This window comes from Chlamydotis macqueenii, chromosome 10, assembly GCF_036417535.1.
Source record: "Chlamydotis macqueenii isolate bChlMac1 chromosome 10, bChlMac1.mat, whole genome shotgun sequence".
NCBI classification, from domain to species: domain Eukaryota; kingdom Metazoa; phylum Chordata; class Aves; order Otidiformes; family Otididae; genus Chlamydotis; species Chlamydotis macqueenii.
In genome coordinates this window covers 4,157,229-4,175,079 of record NC_141565.1, presented here as the reverse complement: position 1 = coordinate 4,175,079, position 17,851 = coordinate 4,157,229, and the positions used below count along the sequence as shown (strand labels likewise).

The following is a 17,851-nucleotide window of genomic DNA, read 5'->3' as shown; positions in this document are numbered from 1 at the left end:
AAACAAATGTAATTAATGTTTGGGCTAGAAATTACACCTAGAAATTGCAGAGTTATTTCTGATGTTTTTGTTGCTGCTACTTTTTAGTTCATCTGTTTTTCTTTTTCCATGACTTTTTAGCAGGTGCATCTGTGCAATATGGCTGAACTAGAGAAGCGACATGCAGAGAAGCCTCCTGCTGTTCAGAGAAAAGCTGCGTGCCTTCTCTCTGCTCACAGGTCTGAGGAACAGGAGTTTCATTTAAAACCTTCAGATCTCTATTTTATGAGCACTTGGGGTTCCAAAGGTACCTTCAAGCTCTGAAATTGCAGCAAAATGTTGTATAGGAGAGCAAACTGCTGAAGTAAAAAGTTGAGAGCCTAGGGTTAGGTGAGGAATACTGCTGGTTATGTTTTCATAACATTTAATCAGCAGTTTTTGACGGCCCTCACACTTGGAAGTATTTTGATAAACTTCAGCAGGGTTATAGGTCTTTACAAAGCTCATAGATCACCTTTTCCTTATCCATCTGCTAAATTCTAATCAACAATTTATAGTTTTTATTTTTAACAATTTACACTTGCTGTTGCATTCACAGCAGATAATGCAGTCTTTACACAGGCAGATCAGAACTGCTGCAGTTGACCTTAAGTAATATAACCATAAATAATATTACTGACTGTGATATAAAAACATTATTCAATGGTTAAAATAACTTACTGTTCTGATAGTCTAGCACAGGCTAAACCTTATTAAGCAGTACTTCACACTAGTGGGATTAATATGAATAAAAACAACTCGGGTTGGATGCTGCATGCTACAGGATGATATATTTGCCATCTTCACATATTACAGCTTGGTTTAGAAAAATGTGTTTTAAGGCCTGACATGACACAAAATAGCTGTCTAGTCTGTGGCAGTTTGATCGAGGGCTGGCTGGACTGGATGATCTACAGAAGCCCCTTCCAACCTCCATTAGTCAATGATTCTATGAGCTGTAGAATATAAAGTTACCTGTGCATATTCCCTAAATTGTGCCAGTTCCCTGCAGTACTGCCTCCAGCTCTGCAGCCCCCAACTGCAGCCCCCAACAGCAGAAGGATGTGGAGCTGTTGGAGAGGATCCAGAGGAGGCCATGAAGATGACCAGAGGGCTGGAGCAGCTCTGCTGTGAGGCCAGGCTGAGAGAGCTGGGGCTGTTCAGCCTGGAGAAGAGGAGGCTCCAGGGAGACCTTAGAGCGGCCTCCCAGTGCTTAAAGGGGGCTGCAGGAGAGATGGGGAGAGACTCTTCAGCAGGGCCTGGTGTGACAGGACAAGGGGTAATGGTTTCAAAATAGAGGGAGGTAGATTTAGATTGGATATTAGGAAAATTTTTTTTTATGCTGTGTGGTGGCACATGCGCCAAGGTTGCCCAGAGAGGTGGTGGATGCCCCATCCCTGGAAACATTCCAGGCCAGGTTGGCCGGGGCTCTGAGCAACCTGATCTGGTTGGAGATGTCCCTGCTCCTGGCAGGGGGGTTGGACTGGGTGGGCTTTAAAGATCCCTTCCAACCCAAACCCTTCTGTGATTCTACATGTTCTAGTCAATTAAGCATCACTTAGTTTATCTCTGTACATAGGTTTAGGAGACATAAACTGCTGTGTGTTTGGATGCATGCAGTACCTCAGGTCCTTTAATCACCACAGGAAGATGCTTAGCAATGCAATTATACCTCCTCCTGTGGTTTCAGCGGTTCAAGGAGTAGTGTCACTAGATCTTAAAATATAAGTCAGCAAGGCTATCGTCGTCCTTTTTTTTGCATAAAATTGCCTGGATAATGGGTAAGCTAATAGAGGTGATTGCTTTCTTCATCCAGCTCCTGCCTAGCTTTAGTCCTGTCTGCCTGTTACGGTTAACGGAGAAGGAAGAAGCTAGCTGTACTTGGCATTCAGCAAAGGGGGAACTGCAGTTGCCATTCCCATGGGCAAGAAAATGGGCGGCTGCTGCTGACTGAGGAATGTGATAATCACATATAGAACATGACAAGGGGTGGGTTGGTGGTTTTTTTTTTTTTGTGGGGTTTTTTTTTGTTGTTGTTGTTGTTTGTTGCTCACTACTTCATTATTCAGTCCTCTGACTGTGCTTACTACCTGAGTAACTTCCTTTTCCCAGTTAACAAAGAGGCACTTCTCCCTTTTACCAAGTTGCTACACACACCCCCCACCCCCGCCTTTAGACAAGGCAGGAGTTTTCTAAACAAGTTGTTATAATTGGAATGCTTCAACAATTTGGGATTCCTTAACTGGTTTTCATCCAAATTCATCTTAACAATTCATGTGGTCTGGTCACTGAAAGAAAGGATTTAAATGCATCTTACCACTATCAACACAAATTCTGTTTAGCAGATGAGGTAGTGAGAGCAGCATGGAGCAGTTGAGAAGTGATGGCAGGTCATTCCAGTCTGGGATACTGTGACTACTGTATCTTTGTTAGGACATCTTTACATTTGCCACTCACCCCAGGCTGACTGGCAGATACTGCTTTACCATTGCTCATGCTCATAAGGCTATTCTTAAAGAATTAATGTTTATTTTAGTTTTGAGTAATGAAGGGGCTTTTAACCAACATTCTCAAGCCAGGAAGTGGTGCATTTTGGGTGTTTTTTTTTTTTAAAAAAAAAAGTGGGTAAGTCCAATGGTTTTTATGTCACACTGAAACTTCTGTAGCTATCTCATCCAGTGCCTTGGTGACAGTTTTAGGGTAGTTACCATGCAAACATACATGCTGTTATGTGCCTATGCATCCTTCCTTGCTGCATAGAAGCAGGAAAAGGTTAGTTCTTCAGGTGCTGGCCGCTTTTATTTTACAGAAGGGAACCAGCCATGCCTGGTGGAACTCTGCCAGCTGTTGCTCAGAGGCAGCTTATCCCCAGGCTGTGTTGCAGAAGGAAGGAGTGAAGCTTTGGCCCTACAGAGATGCTGGATTACTAACAGTGGTTATTCCTGCATAGCTGTTTCTGGGAAAGTTCTCTTCAAAAGCAAAAGCCAAGTCAAGGTCTTGTTTAGCACGCTGGAGTGGGATGCTTTGCCCAGGCACACCAAGGCAGGACACAGCATCTTTGAGTTACAACCAGAGAACTGGGTGTTTGCCAATTTTCCAAGGGCTTCCTTCCCCCTGTAGCACTAGGTCTCCTCCTCCTCCTGGTCCCTGGAGCCAGGCTTGTTCTGAATCAAGTATCTGTCCAAAAATGAAAGAAGCTTTCCAAATTATTTAAAAATACAAACCTGTCTGCTTGCTCTAGTTAGTACTCATTTCCCTTTTCAGGGTGTAAGGTTCAGCTGATACCTGCAGCTGAGTACGACAACTGATAATCACACACACTTGAAAGGGTGTAGTAACAGTTCCTCCTCCAAGCATCAGTACTGTATCCCAGGACTGAGATTCTCCTTCATCTTCACTGCAGTGCCCATCCAGATACTACAACCAAAAAAAAAAAAAAGAGTCATTCTGCACATATATCCTTTTCTTGCATAGTAAGGCAGAATGCTCTCCTCAATATTACCATCTTACTCTTTTAAGGTAACTTCTTTTTAAAAAAAGTTCCACTATTTGTTGTTTTGGCATCTCCATAGTTACACTTTCAGCAGATTCATGAAACTGAGAAAAATTAAGTGAGCTCATGATCATTACAGGGCTTTTAATTTCTTGCTCAGAACTGAACTGCCAACTATTAAGTTATTTCTAGGAAGGTTTTTAAAATCACAGCAAACTGTTTACTAATATCAACATAAAAATTTTGGAAGTCAAGCAAGAAAGTGTTACAGCTGCAAAAGAAACAAATATGTTCAAAATACTTGCACATGAACTCACTGATCCCAAACATCTCAGCACATGCAGCATCAGAAATTCAGCTGCAGTCACAGTAAAATGGAGAACACAATAGTGACATTTCCATTCACAGCAATTTCATAAAGGATAAAATTCATAAACAGAACCAACCATAAGCCATTGAGCAGAACTTTCCACAGCAGAACAGAACACAGCAGTATAATTCTTACATAAAAATGTCTTTCCTTTCAGCTATATTTAGATGGTGCTTAAATAAAATAATCACAAAGGAATGTTGTGTTGCATTTGAGTGCAACCTTTAGATGATCACTTAATAAAACAGATTATTTAAATTTCAGATTTACATGGCAATGATTATTATTATTTAGATGAGGAAGGGCAGAGATCCTAGCTAGCTGGAGTCCATTCCTTGGTCTTCTGCTTCTGGCTCAGGAGTGTACAATTCATCCAAAATCAGCTCTGCAAAAACAACCACCAAAAAAGTCATGTTTCAGACAGTAATTTTTCTACTTGATAAAGTATAATTAGAGCTGGTATCTGTTTGCATTTTAAATCATATTGACTATAGAAGGCTACAGTAAATATTCTTTGTCAAGGTTCAGTGCAAACAGGTCTTTAGATACATGTTTTGTCATAGAAAACTTCTCTCCCTCTTTAATGCCTTTTTAGGCATTACAGGAGAGAACTATCTTGGACAGTCAATTAAATTCAGCTATTAGTGGAAAACTAGTAAGAGACACCTTATTTTACAACTAGTTCTGACTACTTAAAGTTTAAAACCTCATCTTTGTTAACTAATTTTAAATAGCTACTAGGACAAAAGCATAGTACAGTGTTTTAAAGGAAGAATCCGAATGCTAACTACATGTGCACCAGCATCCCCCAAAATCACAAACTGTTACACTGGTTTGGTCCATTCCCAAGCAGAACTAGACAAGGTGTTAAGCAAAGTTCTAGAAAACATCAGGACACTCCAAGCAATCTGCATAGGACAAATACATGGAACACTATTTAACGTCTCTCAAAAAGTCCCTGTGACTAACAGTGGCATGCTTGCATGACCTGCCTTACTGATGCAATACGTACACCAACAATAAAGAATTTACCACTCCAGCTCTGAAGACAACCAGATGCCTTGTCTGGTATCTTGTAGCAAACCACATACTGACATAAGAACACAATCTTCACATCAGCTCAACAACATGCATGTAAATAATGCCATGAGTGAATAAAGAAATGGCATCAAGGTACAAGGAGGAGAGGCAATTCCACAAGATTATCTCGCTCTAGGAGACAGACACCAGAAGTGTGCAAAGCAAGAGGCAAGTCCTGATGGACACGGGCTACAGAAGCTTTTGGAATAATGGAGGAAGGTTGGGGATAGAAAAGGGAAGCAGGAGAAAGAGATGTTAAGGATGCACGAAAAAAAAAACCCAAGCTATTGCAGAGAAGGTGTAATGCTAGTTGGAGGACTGGAATAATTATTTTTTTTTTTTTTTTAAATAAAGTAACATATAGTGCAGATTGTTCTAAAGAGAGCTGGGGTGCAGGATTTTGTTTGATCAGATACTAGGGCCGTATTTCTATGGAGAGAAAGACAAGATAAAACTATTAAGAATAATAAAGTAGTGATTCAGTATAATGAAGCTTGAGAAGCACTAGACTATGGACTGCTTTCAGAGGTCCGCGCAACAAACCTCCATGGTATTTGGTATATGGTGCTTGTTAAATGGGGAAAGGGACAGAAGTGGAATTTCTATTTCTACAGCATGGGAAAAAAGCCAGCATTATCATTTGACTCATTTTACCTTCATAGGCACTCAATTTTTGAGTCTTTTTCAGAAGGGCTCTTATGCCCGGCATGGCTTGGTCATACTGATGGAGAACTTCCAAACAGTGTTCATGAAACAGTTTATCTTTCTGAGACAGGCTGTGTAAGAGTAAAACAGTATCCCGTAAAAACTGAATAATTTTTTCCTTATATGTACACAAGCTGTTCTCAGATCTTCTGATCTTCATCCACTGTCTATGTAACATTATAATTAGCGCCTTAACAACCTGCAAAAGTAAAAAAAAGCGCCTCAATACACAAAGTAAAATGATAGCAGCAACAAACTTACTTCATCATTAAGTTTACTGATTAATCTCTTCCAACTTCCAAATTTCAGAATACTTTCTTGCAAGCAAAAGCAAGAAGGTGACATCCTTTAAAAGTACAGTAAACTTCTGTTTAATTGTAGCTAAAAAAGGGCAAAAAGCTATTTCAGCACTGTTAGGAGTACCTGTAAGTTGGCAGTGCATTAAACTCAGCCACTGTAGTGACGTACCTCGAGACTACATTGGCAGTCTGTCCCAGGTAATAAAACCGCTGGACTGGAACACCGCATACGTCTTGTCAGGAGTCTAACTGCCTATTACAAAAACAGGCAGATTGCATTATAATGAGTACTAGGGTTCTGCAAAATTATCAACTGCAAATAAAGAGAGGTAGAAATGATATTTTATTACTAGCTTCAGACATTCTTTTCTTAACAGTTGATCTTTTTTACCCCTCAAAATTGTTACAGTTTGTTCCCTGTAAAACTTTACAGACATAGAATTTGCCTTGCACAGAAACCTTTTCAACTTTCTGATAAGAAAGGCTAACAAGGTGCAGCGGGTCTTAATTCACTGCATACAAATACTGTGTTTAGGTAGGGGGATAATGAAAACAGTTCAAAGTTCTTTCTTGTAAGAGCAGAAGTGGAGCAAATGGTAAAACCTTGAATGAGTTAACACTGTCAGTACAAACAATATAAATTAAATTCAAAAGCTATTCTTCCTATGTATAATCATGACTATTATACAGCAAGCTGGCATTTCCACTGAATACAACGAATATAATCCTAAGTTGCCAAAGACTCCCTTTTATATGTACTAACTCATAAGATACAGTTCAAAAGCAATCAATAGAATCAAAATGAATCATAGATCTTGCTTCCTTTTACTCCTCTATTGATCTAAAAGCAAAATAAGATTAGTGTTGGACATTTACAGCCATCCTAGGATCTTTCTTGCTTTTTCAGTGATGTCACTATGACTATTATGACTGATGTTCTCTTATGAGAACAGGTACTGATTCAGTTTCAAGGAGCTACTCTTAAAAAAATCAATGTAATCCCTTACTGTAAGCCAATACTTTCAGTGTTCTATTTCAGCTGGAGAAAGAACTTGTTTTCGGACAATCCGTGCATTTATTGCCCGGCTCCTCCCACTCCCCCAACTGGAAATAGCAGGAAAAAGCATATGAACAAACAGCTGTGGTTACCTCTTGTTCCAGCTGAAGCCAAAGCATTTCAGATGCTGATTTATCTGGTCTTGATGTAATATACATGTACAGTGCAAGAAGAAGGCAGGTGTCTGAAACAGAGATAACTTTGTTCTTTTCCCAACTAGTCAATTGTTTATGACAAAAATTAATTTTGTCACACAACAAAACATTTCAGAAAATACGCAGAGTGCTATCCTGGGACCGATCATGGTACAAGGGTCAGCTTCTTGCTTTACTTGAGACATCTTAAGCAGTGCCGAATAAACTAGTATCCCTAAATTTTATATATGCATTTGTGGCAATACGGTCCTAGATCATTCATAAGAACTGCAGAAAGAATATTTGTCATGCAGAGTACTGGACTCCCTAAACTAACGGTGTCATGAGCACAGATAAATTAGACTTCCAACTCCTCAAAAGCCCTTTTTTTTCTCATCAACTTTTAATATAATAAACATTAATCTGGAAAGTACTTTTAAAAATCCACATGGGTATCAAAAGCACTGTACCACAAGACAAAAGCCGCTGTAGTGACTTTCTCTTCAAACAATAACTGAAACACTGCACTAGAAAACAAGTTTTCAGGTAACAGAAGGCTTTTTGCCTTTTGGGGCACTGCCTTTTTGCATGACTTCTAGTCATGCTAACTAACGTTCATCTAATCAGTTCTCTGTGTTATGCAGTCTTTTACCTGAATGAGAACAAAGCTGAGCAACCAACATGTGGTGTTGAGCAAGAATAGACAGCAGTCTCACAGTCAGAAGGACAGCAGGCAACGGCGTCTCTGGACACAGACAACGGAGCAGTATCTGGCTATTCAGTAAGTGCTGAAAACTTCAAAAGCAAAAGCCACCTTAGGAATGGGAAACGCACTGACAAGTTGAAAATACACTATTTCTTGTACACAGCATTGTAATTTGTGCCTTTTCAGCCAATACCTGATCTCAACTTACGTGTCACAAATCAAAAATATACTGAAAAATACACGGTGTTACCTTTGGCAGTCAGTCTGCAATTCATACCATGGTTGTGTATGTTAGAACATTAGCAACTTTGGAGAGTGGCATTTTACTCACCAGAATGAGACCACCCTGTGCTTTCATTCCTTATGCATCTCCCAGCAATTGCAAAAAACCCAAAATGAATGTTACAGATATTCTGATCAACTGCATATGGCCTTAAGAAGTTCTCTTTCAAGTGACAGGTATGCAATGAGCCAATAACATCTGCTTCATATAAACACCATAGGACCTTGTTACTGATCAGGGGGCAATTATCACATTCATTAGCAGAAAAGGCAGTAGAAAGATCTTCAACTGTTTCTCAAAGGTGATCTGAGAAATGTGATATTCTCCCACACGTATCAATACTTCTACACATCTGCACAAATTAGTTTCAACAGAGAACGAAAACTGCTAAACAACAGAGTCTGAAATAATTTTAAAGCTATTACTGACTTACTTTATTAGCAAGTCCATTGTTGACTTTTCAGCTAATTTCACCAAAACTTTTAGGCTTTGGCTCAGTATACTATCAGTCTGGAAGCCTCTTGCAGCAGAAAAAGCTAAAACCTGAAGCAGCTTCTTAAACAAAGAACACTGAGCATCCTGTGGAGCTACAGGCAGCCCCCCTTGTGTCCTGGTATCTTCTTTATCATCACACTGATTATCACACAAGACCTTTTTGTCCATCTTGGAAACCTGTTCATATCCAGCAGCAGAAATTTTTTCCACTTCAGTTGACAGCAGTGTTTGGACAACATCCCAGCTGTAAAAAGCCAAATTATAAAGAATACCCAGTGATACAACTGTAGTTTCTTCAAGAGACAACCTGAAGTCTTCCTTACTTGACACAGTATTTGTGCAGGTTCTGGAAGAAACAGCTGAATGGCTTCCACAAGAACCATTTATTGATTTGTCTGACAATTGTACTGCTTGACAGTATGCACCAATATGGTGTTCTACCAAGGGCAAGAGGAGCACAGCGCCCTGGATCTTGCAGTGTGTGAAGTGCAAGAACTCCCTCTGACTCTCTGTCAGGCTTCCTTCAGACAATCCTTCATCCATAGCAATCAAGTTCAAACCTGTTACTGCAAGTTTTTGAGCTTCTCGCAGGGATATAAGAGGAGAAATGTCTTCTTGAGTTGTCCTGCTGCTGGGTAGTTGTGTGGACTTCCTATCCAAATAAAATTAAAAGAACTGAAATATTTCAAAAGAAAAGGCAGAGAACATAGTTGAAATTTGAGTTATCCATACTCTGAATCAAATAATAGAAAGGCTAACAAAAAATGTCTGTTCCCAAAATAAAATGTAAATTGGAAAAAAAAAAAGAATCCCTACTCCTTGAAACCTGCATGGAAGAGCAATTTCAAAGCATTCCTAGAACTTGTGAAAGTAGTCAGAGCTGACAGTTGAGTAACTTCAGCAGCTCACTGTAAGCCATTGTCTGAAACTACATTTCAAACATTGGCTTCCCAGTTTCATGCTTTTTATTATCCTGTCATATATTCTTTCTCTTCCCCTGGTGTTATTCGGTAGCTTCTGGGAAGAAGGAACAACTGTACACTACTGATCTGTAATATGTAGGGGATCTTAAAGGACTACAACAACAATAAAAAAATACTTTCTTGGCCAGAGATATGAGAGAGAGAGACTTCAGCTATTCACTAGTCAAACTGCAGCTACAAAGGCCAAACGTACCACCTCTGCTTGCATAAATGCAAGGGCAATGAGACATGAGCCTTGCTATGAACCTACAAAACAGAAGAATGACTAACAAAGTAACATATCAGAAAAGCAAAGGTATTTCAGGTGCTACAGTCTAATTCTTTAAAGTGAAAAACTATTATCATTTATAACCAAAATTCATATTTAAAATGCTTTACAGGTCTTTATAAATATATATTGGAAAATTTTGCATAAATTGTACATTAAAAATTGAACATAGTTTAGACTTTGAAGATATAAAGCCTACTGTTCTTTTGATCTCATTTTCAACCTTTTCTTTCCACCTAACTGAATCATGTTTACATGCTTCCCTCATTGCAATGCAAGTCTTACATACTTAAGTGGTTAACAAATAGCAGCTGCTAACAGTCACTCCCTGGTTTTACACAAACATGCTTCTTTGCCTACCCCTAATATATAATTAACCTTGTTCCATTGTTTAGTATCTACGGTAATCTAAGATTAATAAGATAAGCCAACGGCATCCTGGGCTGCATCAAGAGGAGCGTGGCCAGCAGGTCGAGGGAGGTGATTCTGCCCCTCTACTCTGTCCTGGTGAGACCCCACCTGGAGTACTGTGTCCAGCTCTGGAGCCCCCAACATCAGAAGGACAGGGACCAGTTGGAGAAGGTCCAGAGGAGGGCACGAAGATGATAAAAGGGCTGGAGCACCTCTCTTATGAGGACAGGCTGAGAGAGCTGGGGCTGTTCAGCCTGGAGAAGAGGAGGCTCTGGGAAGACACTAGAGCGGTCTTCCTGAAGGGGACTGATAGGAAAGATGAGGAGAGACTCTTCAGCAGGGTCTGTTGTGAAAGGACCACGTGTAATGGTTTTAAAATAGAAGCAGGTAGATTCAGACTGCATATAAAGAAAATTCTTTTTTCAGTGAGGGTGGTGGAGCACTGTCCCAGGTTGCCCAGAGAGGCGGTGGATGCCCCATCCCTGGAAACATTCCAGGCCAGGTTGGCCGGGGCTCTGAGCAACCTGATCTGGTTGGAGATGTCCCTGTCTGGTTGGAGATGGCCTTTAAAGGTGCCTTCCCACCCAAACCAGTCTGTGATTCTATGATAATCAAAGATGCAGAATTATCTAAGTTTGTATTAAATGGCCTAAGCAAAACAGCATTTAGCACAAGGAATGAGCTATCCTACATGAGTAAGCATTTCTTAGTATTGAGAATGCCACTATACTAAGAATATGTCAGATACAGTTTAACAAAAAAAAAAAAAAAAAAAAACAAAAAAAAACAAAACAAAAAAAACCAAACCAAAACCCCAAAACAAAACCTAAACCAGACTTACATATCCAAATAGTTAGGCTGCAACACAGCTCCAGGGAGAGGCTCAGAGTTACTGCTAAGAAGATGGCAGAGTCCTAGTAATGACCCAGGAACAATGGGCTGCTTCATCAGTGCATTTAGTAAGATAGAACCTGAAAGGATATATAATTGTCTTTGGAGTAGCTTTACCATGAACTGCAACATCAACAATGACAAAAAAAAAAATATTTCAAAAGATTAGCCTTATTTCTAGTGCTCTCAACCTCAAAATACTTTTTTTCATAACAAATCTTCTTTCTCTGCAAGAGAGAATTCTTGTAGAGAATTCTCTAGAAGAGAATGATTTTCAGGAAAGTGAATTTAAGATATGATTTAAATATTAAATAAAATTATATTTAGAGGTATTTTAATTACAATCTAATATTAGCAAAGTATCTCAAGTCAAATGATCATATATCCCAACTATCCTGATGACTTGCCCTCCATGTTGCAGTCCAGACGTTAAAATTATGTGGTGCAGTTCTATTCTGAGTTGGCAATAAAATAGTACCCTGAACACTTCCTGGTGCTGACCATTTTCAATGTTGCTCTATTGTTGTTATCTTCATTAAAAAAAAAAAAAAAAAAAAAAAACCACAAACCTACATTTTTCCTCTTTTTACAATAAAAAGGATAACATTAATACTGAAAAAGCCAGCCTTGTAACAAGATACCTCTTGATTCATATCCTTCCATAAAGCAAAACTCTGGCAAATTTTTCTTAAATTGAATGACAATGTAAGAATGCTGTTAGGATACAAGACAACAGTAGAATCTGAAATGGTTTTACTGCAAAAATCACAACACTCAAAGCAAAAAGCAACTAGCTGAACACCACTATTCTGTGCAGTGGCATTGTACACAGCAGGCTCCTCAGCATGACACTGCTTAGTAAAGGCATCTGAGCTGTTCCTCAGAAATGCTCACCGCTTCTGTATTAACAGAATTAAGTTACCTTGTGTATTTCGTTTACGTACAGAGTTGTAGAAACCATTTTTTCCCATTGCTTCATGCCTCACAGATAAAACTTCAGGATGGGTTATCTTACCATCTAAAACAAACAGTAAATCACAATTCTAATGTGAGAACTACATTGCTTATTTATCTTTTCCTACGGTTTACACACATTTGATTAGCCATAGCTGTTACATGGTAAGTAAACAGACAGCAGACCAGTAAAAAACATCTTGTATAACTATAATATTGTTTGACATACCAAAGTTAAGAGCTGTGATGCAAGTAAAATTGCTCCCCCCAAAAAATTAGAAAAGTGAATAAAATTTCACCTTTACTGTCAGATGTTCCACAGACTGTTCAGTGCTATTGCTCTCTACTTTTCTTTTAGGAAAAAAATCCAATACCTAAAGTTGCACTCCCACTACTAGCAGAGATTTACATGACCATGTTAGTTAAAAATCAACATAAAATTCTGAAAAATAATATAAATGTATTTGAGCATGTCATAATCCTTCAGTCAGCTATATACGCCACAATTACTAACCAAACTGAAGGCAAAAGCCTTGCAGGGTTCAGAAGACAAATAATCATAGAATGGTTTGGGTTGGAAGGGACCTTCAAAAGTCATCTAGTCCAACCCCCAATCAAGTGTGCTTTTCAAACAAATAGGCATAGTGAGTGTTGTTACCATAACTAACAGACAGGGGGCTGAATAAATAGCAATACTAATGCTTTAAGGCTACTGTATTTTTCTTCTTCATGGACTTCATACTGCCCATACAGTTTCGGACATCTTGATATCTGATGTATAGGCGTTACCAAGGTGTGAATTAAAATGACCTTGATGCAATCTCAGTCATAGCTGTTTTACGCCATTTGCTGTAAAAATGAAAAGAAACTTTAGCAAAACCAAAATAAAACAAATACTTATTTTTCTTTACTTACAATATAGTACGAAAATCCTTATCTAAGGCAGAACATTCATATGCATAGGAGTTTACCTTCTTTGATTGAAGTACTTGGGGCAATCCAACTTCCTGAAGAACACGATGGTCTAGTGGACATTTCAGCATTGAAGGATTCCTTTGTAGGAAAAGATCTTTTTCCAGGCTGTGGAGAACATCTTTCTGATTTCACTTGTATTGCAAAATTCTTTTTAGGACTAAAATAAAAATAAAACACTTAGATCCTTGTTTATTGTTTAATAAAATAATTACGAAAGAAATATTGATTCATCTATTTAATAGCTTTTGTGATACTGATGTTTTAAAGGTACTTTACTGTTAACTCTTTGCATTTCTGCCACACAGACAAGGCAGGCGCTTTTTGACAGCCTTTTTCACAGAGGTCAACAGACATTTTTTGGTTTTATTTTTTTCAAGGAAACAGAGCTAAGAGTTATATGGAGAAAGAAAACCTCTTTAATAGTTTAAGCACACAAGTTGTAAGAAGGAACACAAGTTCATTTTCCAAAACTCATACCTTGGCATTAAAACTGCCTGAGTAATGTGTTTATTTCTTTCACAGTTCTGAAGTCGCGTTCTTAATTCATTCATTTCTGCATCTTTGAACTGCAACTCTGACTGTAATGATAGCAACTGAAAGAGGAATTTAAAAGACAGTTTGACTGTTACTGAATAATTTAGTGGTGTTACAACTGCAGAGCAACTAGAATTACCATAAGATTTCATGATTACCATCTACTTACTGTGAACTCAGCATAAGATCTCCATTTTTATGTATGCTAGTCCAATTAATACTATCTTAGAACCAAGCGCCAGAAGTTCAGGCAAGAAGCACATGACTTGTTAAGACAGACCAAGTGCCACGCAGAGCATGACTACAGTAAGGCTGTTAACAGCAGAGTAAACAGGACAAAAGCAGCCACTGTCCTCTGCAGGGCTTTCAGAAAGACGACTGCAACAGGAATAGCAATCTGATCAGAGTCATAAAGCACATTCTGTTGCATTTTTCCATTTTAAAATACATTCCAATTTCAATGTTCTGGGGATGGCTTAAAAAAAAAAAAAAAAAAAGTAGTAAACTAGAACCTCTACCACTTGAATTTTACTCTTTTATTTCGGCAGAAGAAAACCCTCAGCAAGTTCTTACAAATGCTTTCTTCTAGATAAGAAAATAAAGGCATACATAGTTTGGAAATGTCACAGAAATGTTGTTCCTTTGACTAGATGGTCTGTGACATCATTAAATCATTAAATTAGCTTCTGCATGCAATGTGCAGGTAACTGGCATAGCTACAAACCTTTTTGGAGAACTCTTTTTCTTTTTCATTTAAGGTCTGAGATTTTTGCTGTTCCAACAGCATGTATGATCTTTTCTGTTCCTCCATAGCGTACTCCATCTGCTGCATTGAGTCACGCAAAATTTTAATTTCTCCATTTTTAGTAAGAATTTCATCCTGCATTTCTTTCAGCTGCAAACAGAGGAATTCTATTAAAGGATGTACATAACCAAAAGTATGTATTTACATCATTGTGTGGTTAACGATCAGGTATATTTATACTTTCTAGGGAGAAAAATGCTTCCATAACCCAGTTCAGAAACTCTGCAATGTTGCTTCTAATCTTTTTCTGACTAAATCAGGCTCAGCTACTATTTTCTCTAACAGAATTATAAAATGACAGGACACATCTTCATACACTATGCTGGTATGTGTCAGAAACCATTCTTCTCTTTCCCCTTGCCTGTGGTTACGTTCTTTATTTGAAAAGTATTCTAGTCACACACATCAATAATTTATTCATTGCCTGGATGATACAATTATAATTTAATTAGAACGTTTCATCTAGCATGACAGCCAATGAGCACACTGTCCCAAGAGAAGCTGCCACCCCCAGACAGTATCTTCACAACATACTGTCTCTAATACTCTCTCAACAGCCATCACCACTCAGAGACAAGACTTTTTAGAGATAGTAGGATGAGTTATTCAGAAAAGCATGGAGACAAAAAGCATAAAGACATCTCTATGCCACTACATAAAATTATGTTTTACCCTCATGTAGGAGCTTCCTCAATAAAGAAGGATAAAATAGAGTGGGAAAGATTCAGAGAACAGAGGCGAGGGCGACAAGAGAAAGGTAAATAGCATGGGCCTCTTCAATCTGGGAGAAAGCACAACTGTGAGGAAACAAAGGTCTGTCAAGGTCTCAGTGCTATGCACAAGTTATTCCTTGTTTATCGCCTCACATAACAGCCAAGACTCATCCACTGAAATCACTAGGTGCAAAGTTCTAAATAAAATCAAAGAAGGAATTTCCTGACACAATGTGTTGTTAAGCTGCAGACCTCTTCTTTCACAGTAAAAGTTAGCCAAAACCAAATACACAAGCATTTAAAAAAAAAAAATACACTACAGAATATTAAATACACATACAGTATTTCTGGATCAGGAAGTACCTACAGGAAATTTTACCAGATGCTAAAAGACTATTCTGATAAAATATCATCATAAACTTGCTCAGGTCTTATAGTCTTCCTAAGCCAAAGGAAGGATGGACTTGGCATTTGTACCTTCATACTTTTCCACACCCATTTCCTCCCCATAGTATCTTTCCGTAAGGGAACCTCAGAAGATAAAGTAACACAACACAACTTAAAACTGCCTTTACTTTATTAAATCTTTAAGTTGCACAAAACAACTCTTGCTGACCAGTGGACAGGACAGAGGAGAATGGATTTGGTAAGAAACAAGTAAAACTGATAAATTAGCATTTACTAATCTGAAATTATCAAGAAATAAAATATTGCTCTCACTTTTAATATTACTAGAGCTGTTTCTTGTACAATGCTTTTAATAGAGCCATGGATTTCAAAGTTTACAAATTAAATTTATTAGAGTGAAATACTTGAAATCGAACTTATCCCACCTTTCAGTAAGCCCTATCAAAAATGTGATATTTAGAGGGGAGTGGAAAATATTGCTAACCTTCTGTTTAATTTCTTCATGCTGTGTTTGCAGTACTTCAAACTGGAAGGCATCTCTCACCAGACTATCTTCTGTACTGATTCCTGTAGCTGGAAAAAAAAGCCAAGATCTGTTCTGGAGCACAGGTAATGTATGTACATCACTGATAACCAAACATCAATACTTTGTTATTTGCCATTACAGACCTCTGAATATCTTAATATTATCCTACAAACAGATAAATTGCATACATCGCCATAGTCACTTTTTTAAAGCTTGTGCATTAATCTTTAAAACACAAGAAAACTCTACCCCCAAGTATTTCTAGTCTTTTAAAACAGTAAGATGACTCACAGTCAGTGCAAGCATTTCCTCCAAGATAATTTTGGTTAATGTACCCTGCACAAATAAGGGTTAACAGAAAACTTTCTGACCCAGAGAGATTACAAAGCTTAGCATTGCTAAGACACACTTACAGGGTTTAAGCCCTCTGTGCTTTAACAATGAGCCAACCCCTGTATCTTGTGCTTTTTCAAAGTAAATCTGAAAATCAACTGTTAATGTGAGATGTATGATGTAATTACTAGTGAAAGGTAATAGAGAAAAAAAAAAGAATCTGGTAGCCAACACATATGATACTATAAGCAGTACTTAGAGCATGTGAAAAGTTTACAGAATTCTCTGTTTTATTTAACACGTTTAATACGCAGTATCAACGCTGCAGGTAAGCGCTACCACACACATCGCAGAAGCCAGGCTCTCAGTACTGTTGGTTTAATGCTATGTGACTGCGTGGGCGTGATTTCTTCGAATCTGAGCTAGCTCTTCGCACTCCTGGCTCTGTGGAGTGCTGCTAGCCAGGTAGGATGATCAGAAGCCACTCCTAAAGGCATAACAAACATTTTCCCAAATGGCTCAGGGCGGCTTCATGAGCCCCGGCGACAGCAAGAACCGCTTCGCCGTGGACCCGAGGCCGCAGGGCGCAACTGGGCGCACGCACCCCGCCCCGCCAAGCCCCGCTGCGGCCGAACCACGCTCCCGCCCCGCGTGGGCGCACCCACCTTCCTCCCTCGCCGCCGCGGCCGCCCGCCGCTGGGCGCTGCCCGCGCCGGAGGCTGCCCAGGCGTCTTTCGGGAGGCTCGGCCGCGGCGCGGCAGCCCCCTCCGACAGCGCCTGCGAAGCCAGGATATCGATCTCCTCCAGCTCGTCCGCCGTGAAGTCGTCGTGATCCCCGAAGGGGTCTCCCGGCCCCTCGTCGGGCCCAGCCGCCCCCGAGCTCTTCGGGCGCTTGTGGGGCGGGAAGCCTTTTTCCAGTGTCCGGCCGCGGCCCGCAGCCGCCCCAGCCCAGGCCCAGGGGGCCCCGCACAGCGCCGGGCCGCTCCGCTTCCGCGGCCCGAGCTGGGGCTCCGCCGCCATAACGCCCGGCGCTGCTGGCTTCCCCGGGGCGGCGGGGCGGGGATGCGCGCGCTGCGCCGCCTACCAATCACTGGCGAGCGGGGCTTCCCTCGGGCCAATGGGGCGGCAGCCGCCGGGTTCACCGCGGCCCCTCCGAGGGTCAAAGCGAGCGCCGGCGCGCGGCGGCTGGCTGTGAGCATCTCCGCGATTGGCCATGGCGATCCAGCGCTGCAAGCGCCTCGCTGATTGGTCGTGCGGTTGAGGGCGGTGGGAAGGCTCGCTCTGTCAGCAGTGGGCGGGGAACGCTGCTAACGTCAGGCCGGTGGCAGGTGACGTCACAGCTCGTCGTGGCGAGGCGCTCGGCTGGTCGGGTAGAGCTGGGCTGCGGCGCGGCGGCGGCTGGGCGGGTGC

The 17,851-nt window shown here is 40.3% G+C and overlaps 1 protein-coding gene and 1 long non-coding RNA gene across 2 annotated transcripts in view; both read right to left on the bottom strand.

Moving 5' to 3' along the window:
- Positions 1 to 516: 516 nt before the first annotated feature.
- LOC147599458 (uncharacterized) overlaps positions 517 to 17,851 on the bottom strand; it is a 352,989-nt gene continuing 335,654 nt past the window's right edge. Inside the window, exon 2 of the long non-coding RNA XR_015259588.1 lies at positions 517 to 1,024. This is a non-coding gene — a long non-coding RNA (uncharacterized LOC147599458). The remainder of the gene's footprint in view (positions 1,025 to 17,851) is intronic.
- Positions 791 to 17,485, bottom strand: ATRIP (ATR interacting protein). The gene is made up of 13 exons (XM_086755756.1): positions 17,107 to 17,485; positions 16,067 to 16,155; positions 14,381 to 14,551; positions 13,600 to 13,715; positions 13,119 to 13,279; positions 12,116 to 12,211; positions 11,144 to 11,273; positions 8,579 to 9,292; positions 7,809 to 7,951; positions 7,115 to 7,206; positions 6,135 to 6,218; positions 5,616 to 5,865; positions 791 to 4,266 (listed from the first exon to the last, which is right to left on the bottom strand). The coding sequence occupies exons 1-13, from the start codon at positions 17,459 to 17,461 to the stop codon at positions 4,199 to 4,201; spliced, it is 2,469 nt and encodes an 822-aa protein (XP_086611882.1). The 5' UTR covers positions 17,462 to 17,485; the 3' UTR covers positions 791 to 4,198.

Excerpts from the sequence above, each read along its gene's own strand:
- ATRIP (XM_086755756.1), bottom strand. The coding sequence starts at position 17,461 with ATGGCGGCGGAGCCCCAGCTCGGGCCGCGGAAGCGGAGCGGCCCGGCG. Across the intron at positions 7,207-7,808 it reads TCAGCTTTGTTCTCATTCAG|ACACCTGCCTTCTTCTTGCA; the intron begins GTAAAAGACTGC and ends TCTCTGTTTCAG. Across the intron at positions 4,267-5,615 it reads AAAATTGAGTGCCTATGAAG|AGCTGATTTTGGATGAATTG; the intron begins GTAAAATGAGTC and ends TTGTTTTTGCAG.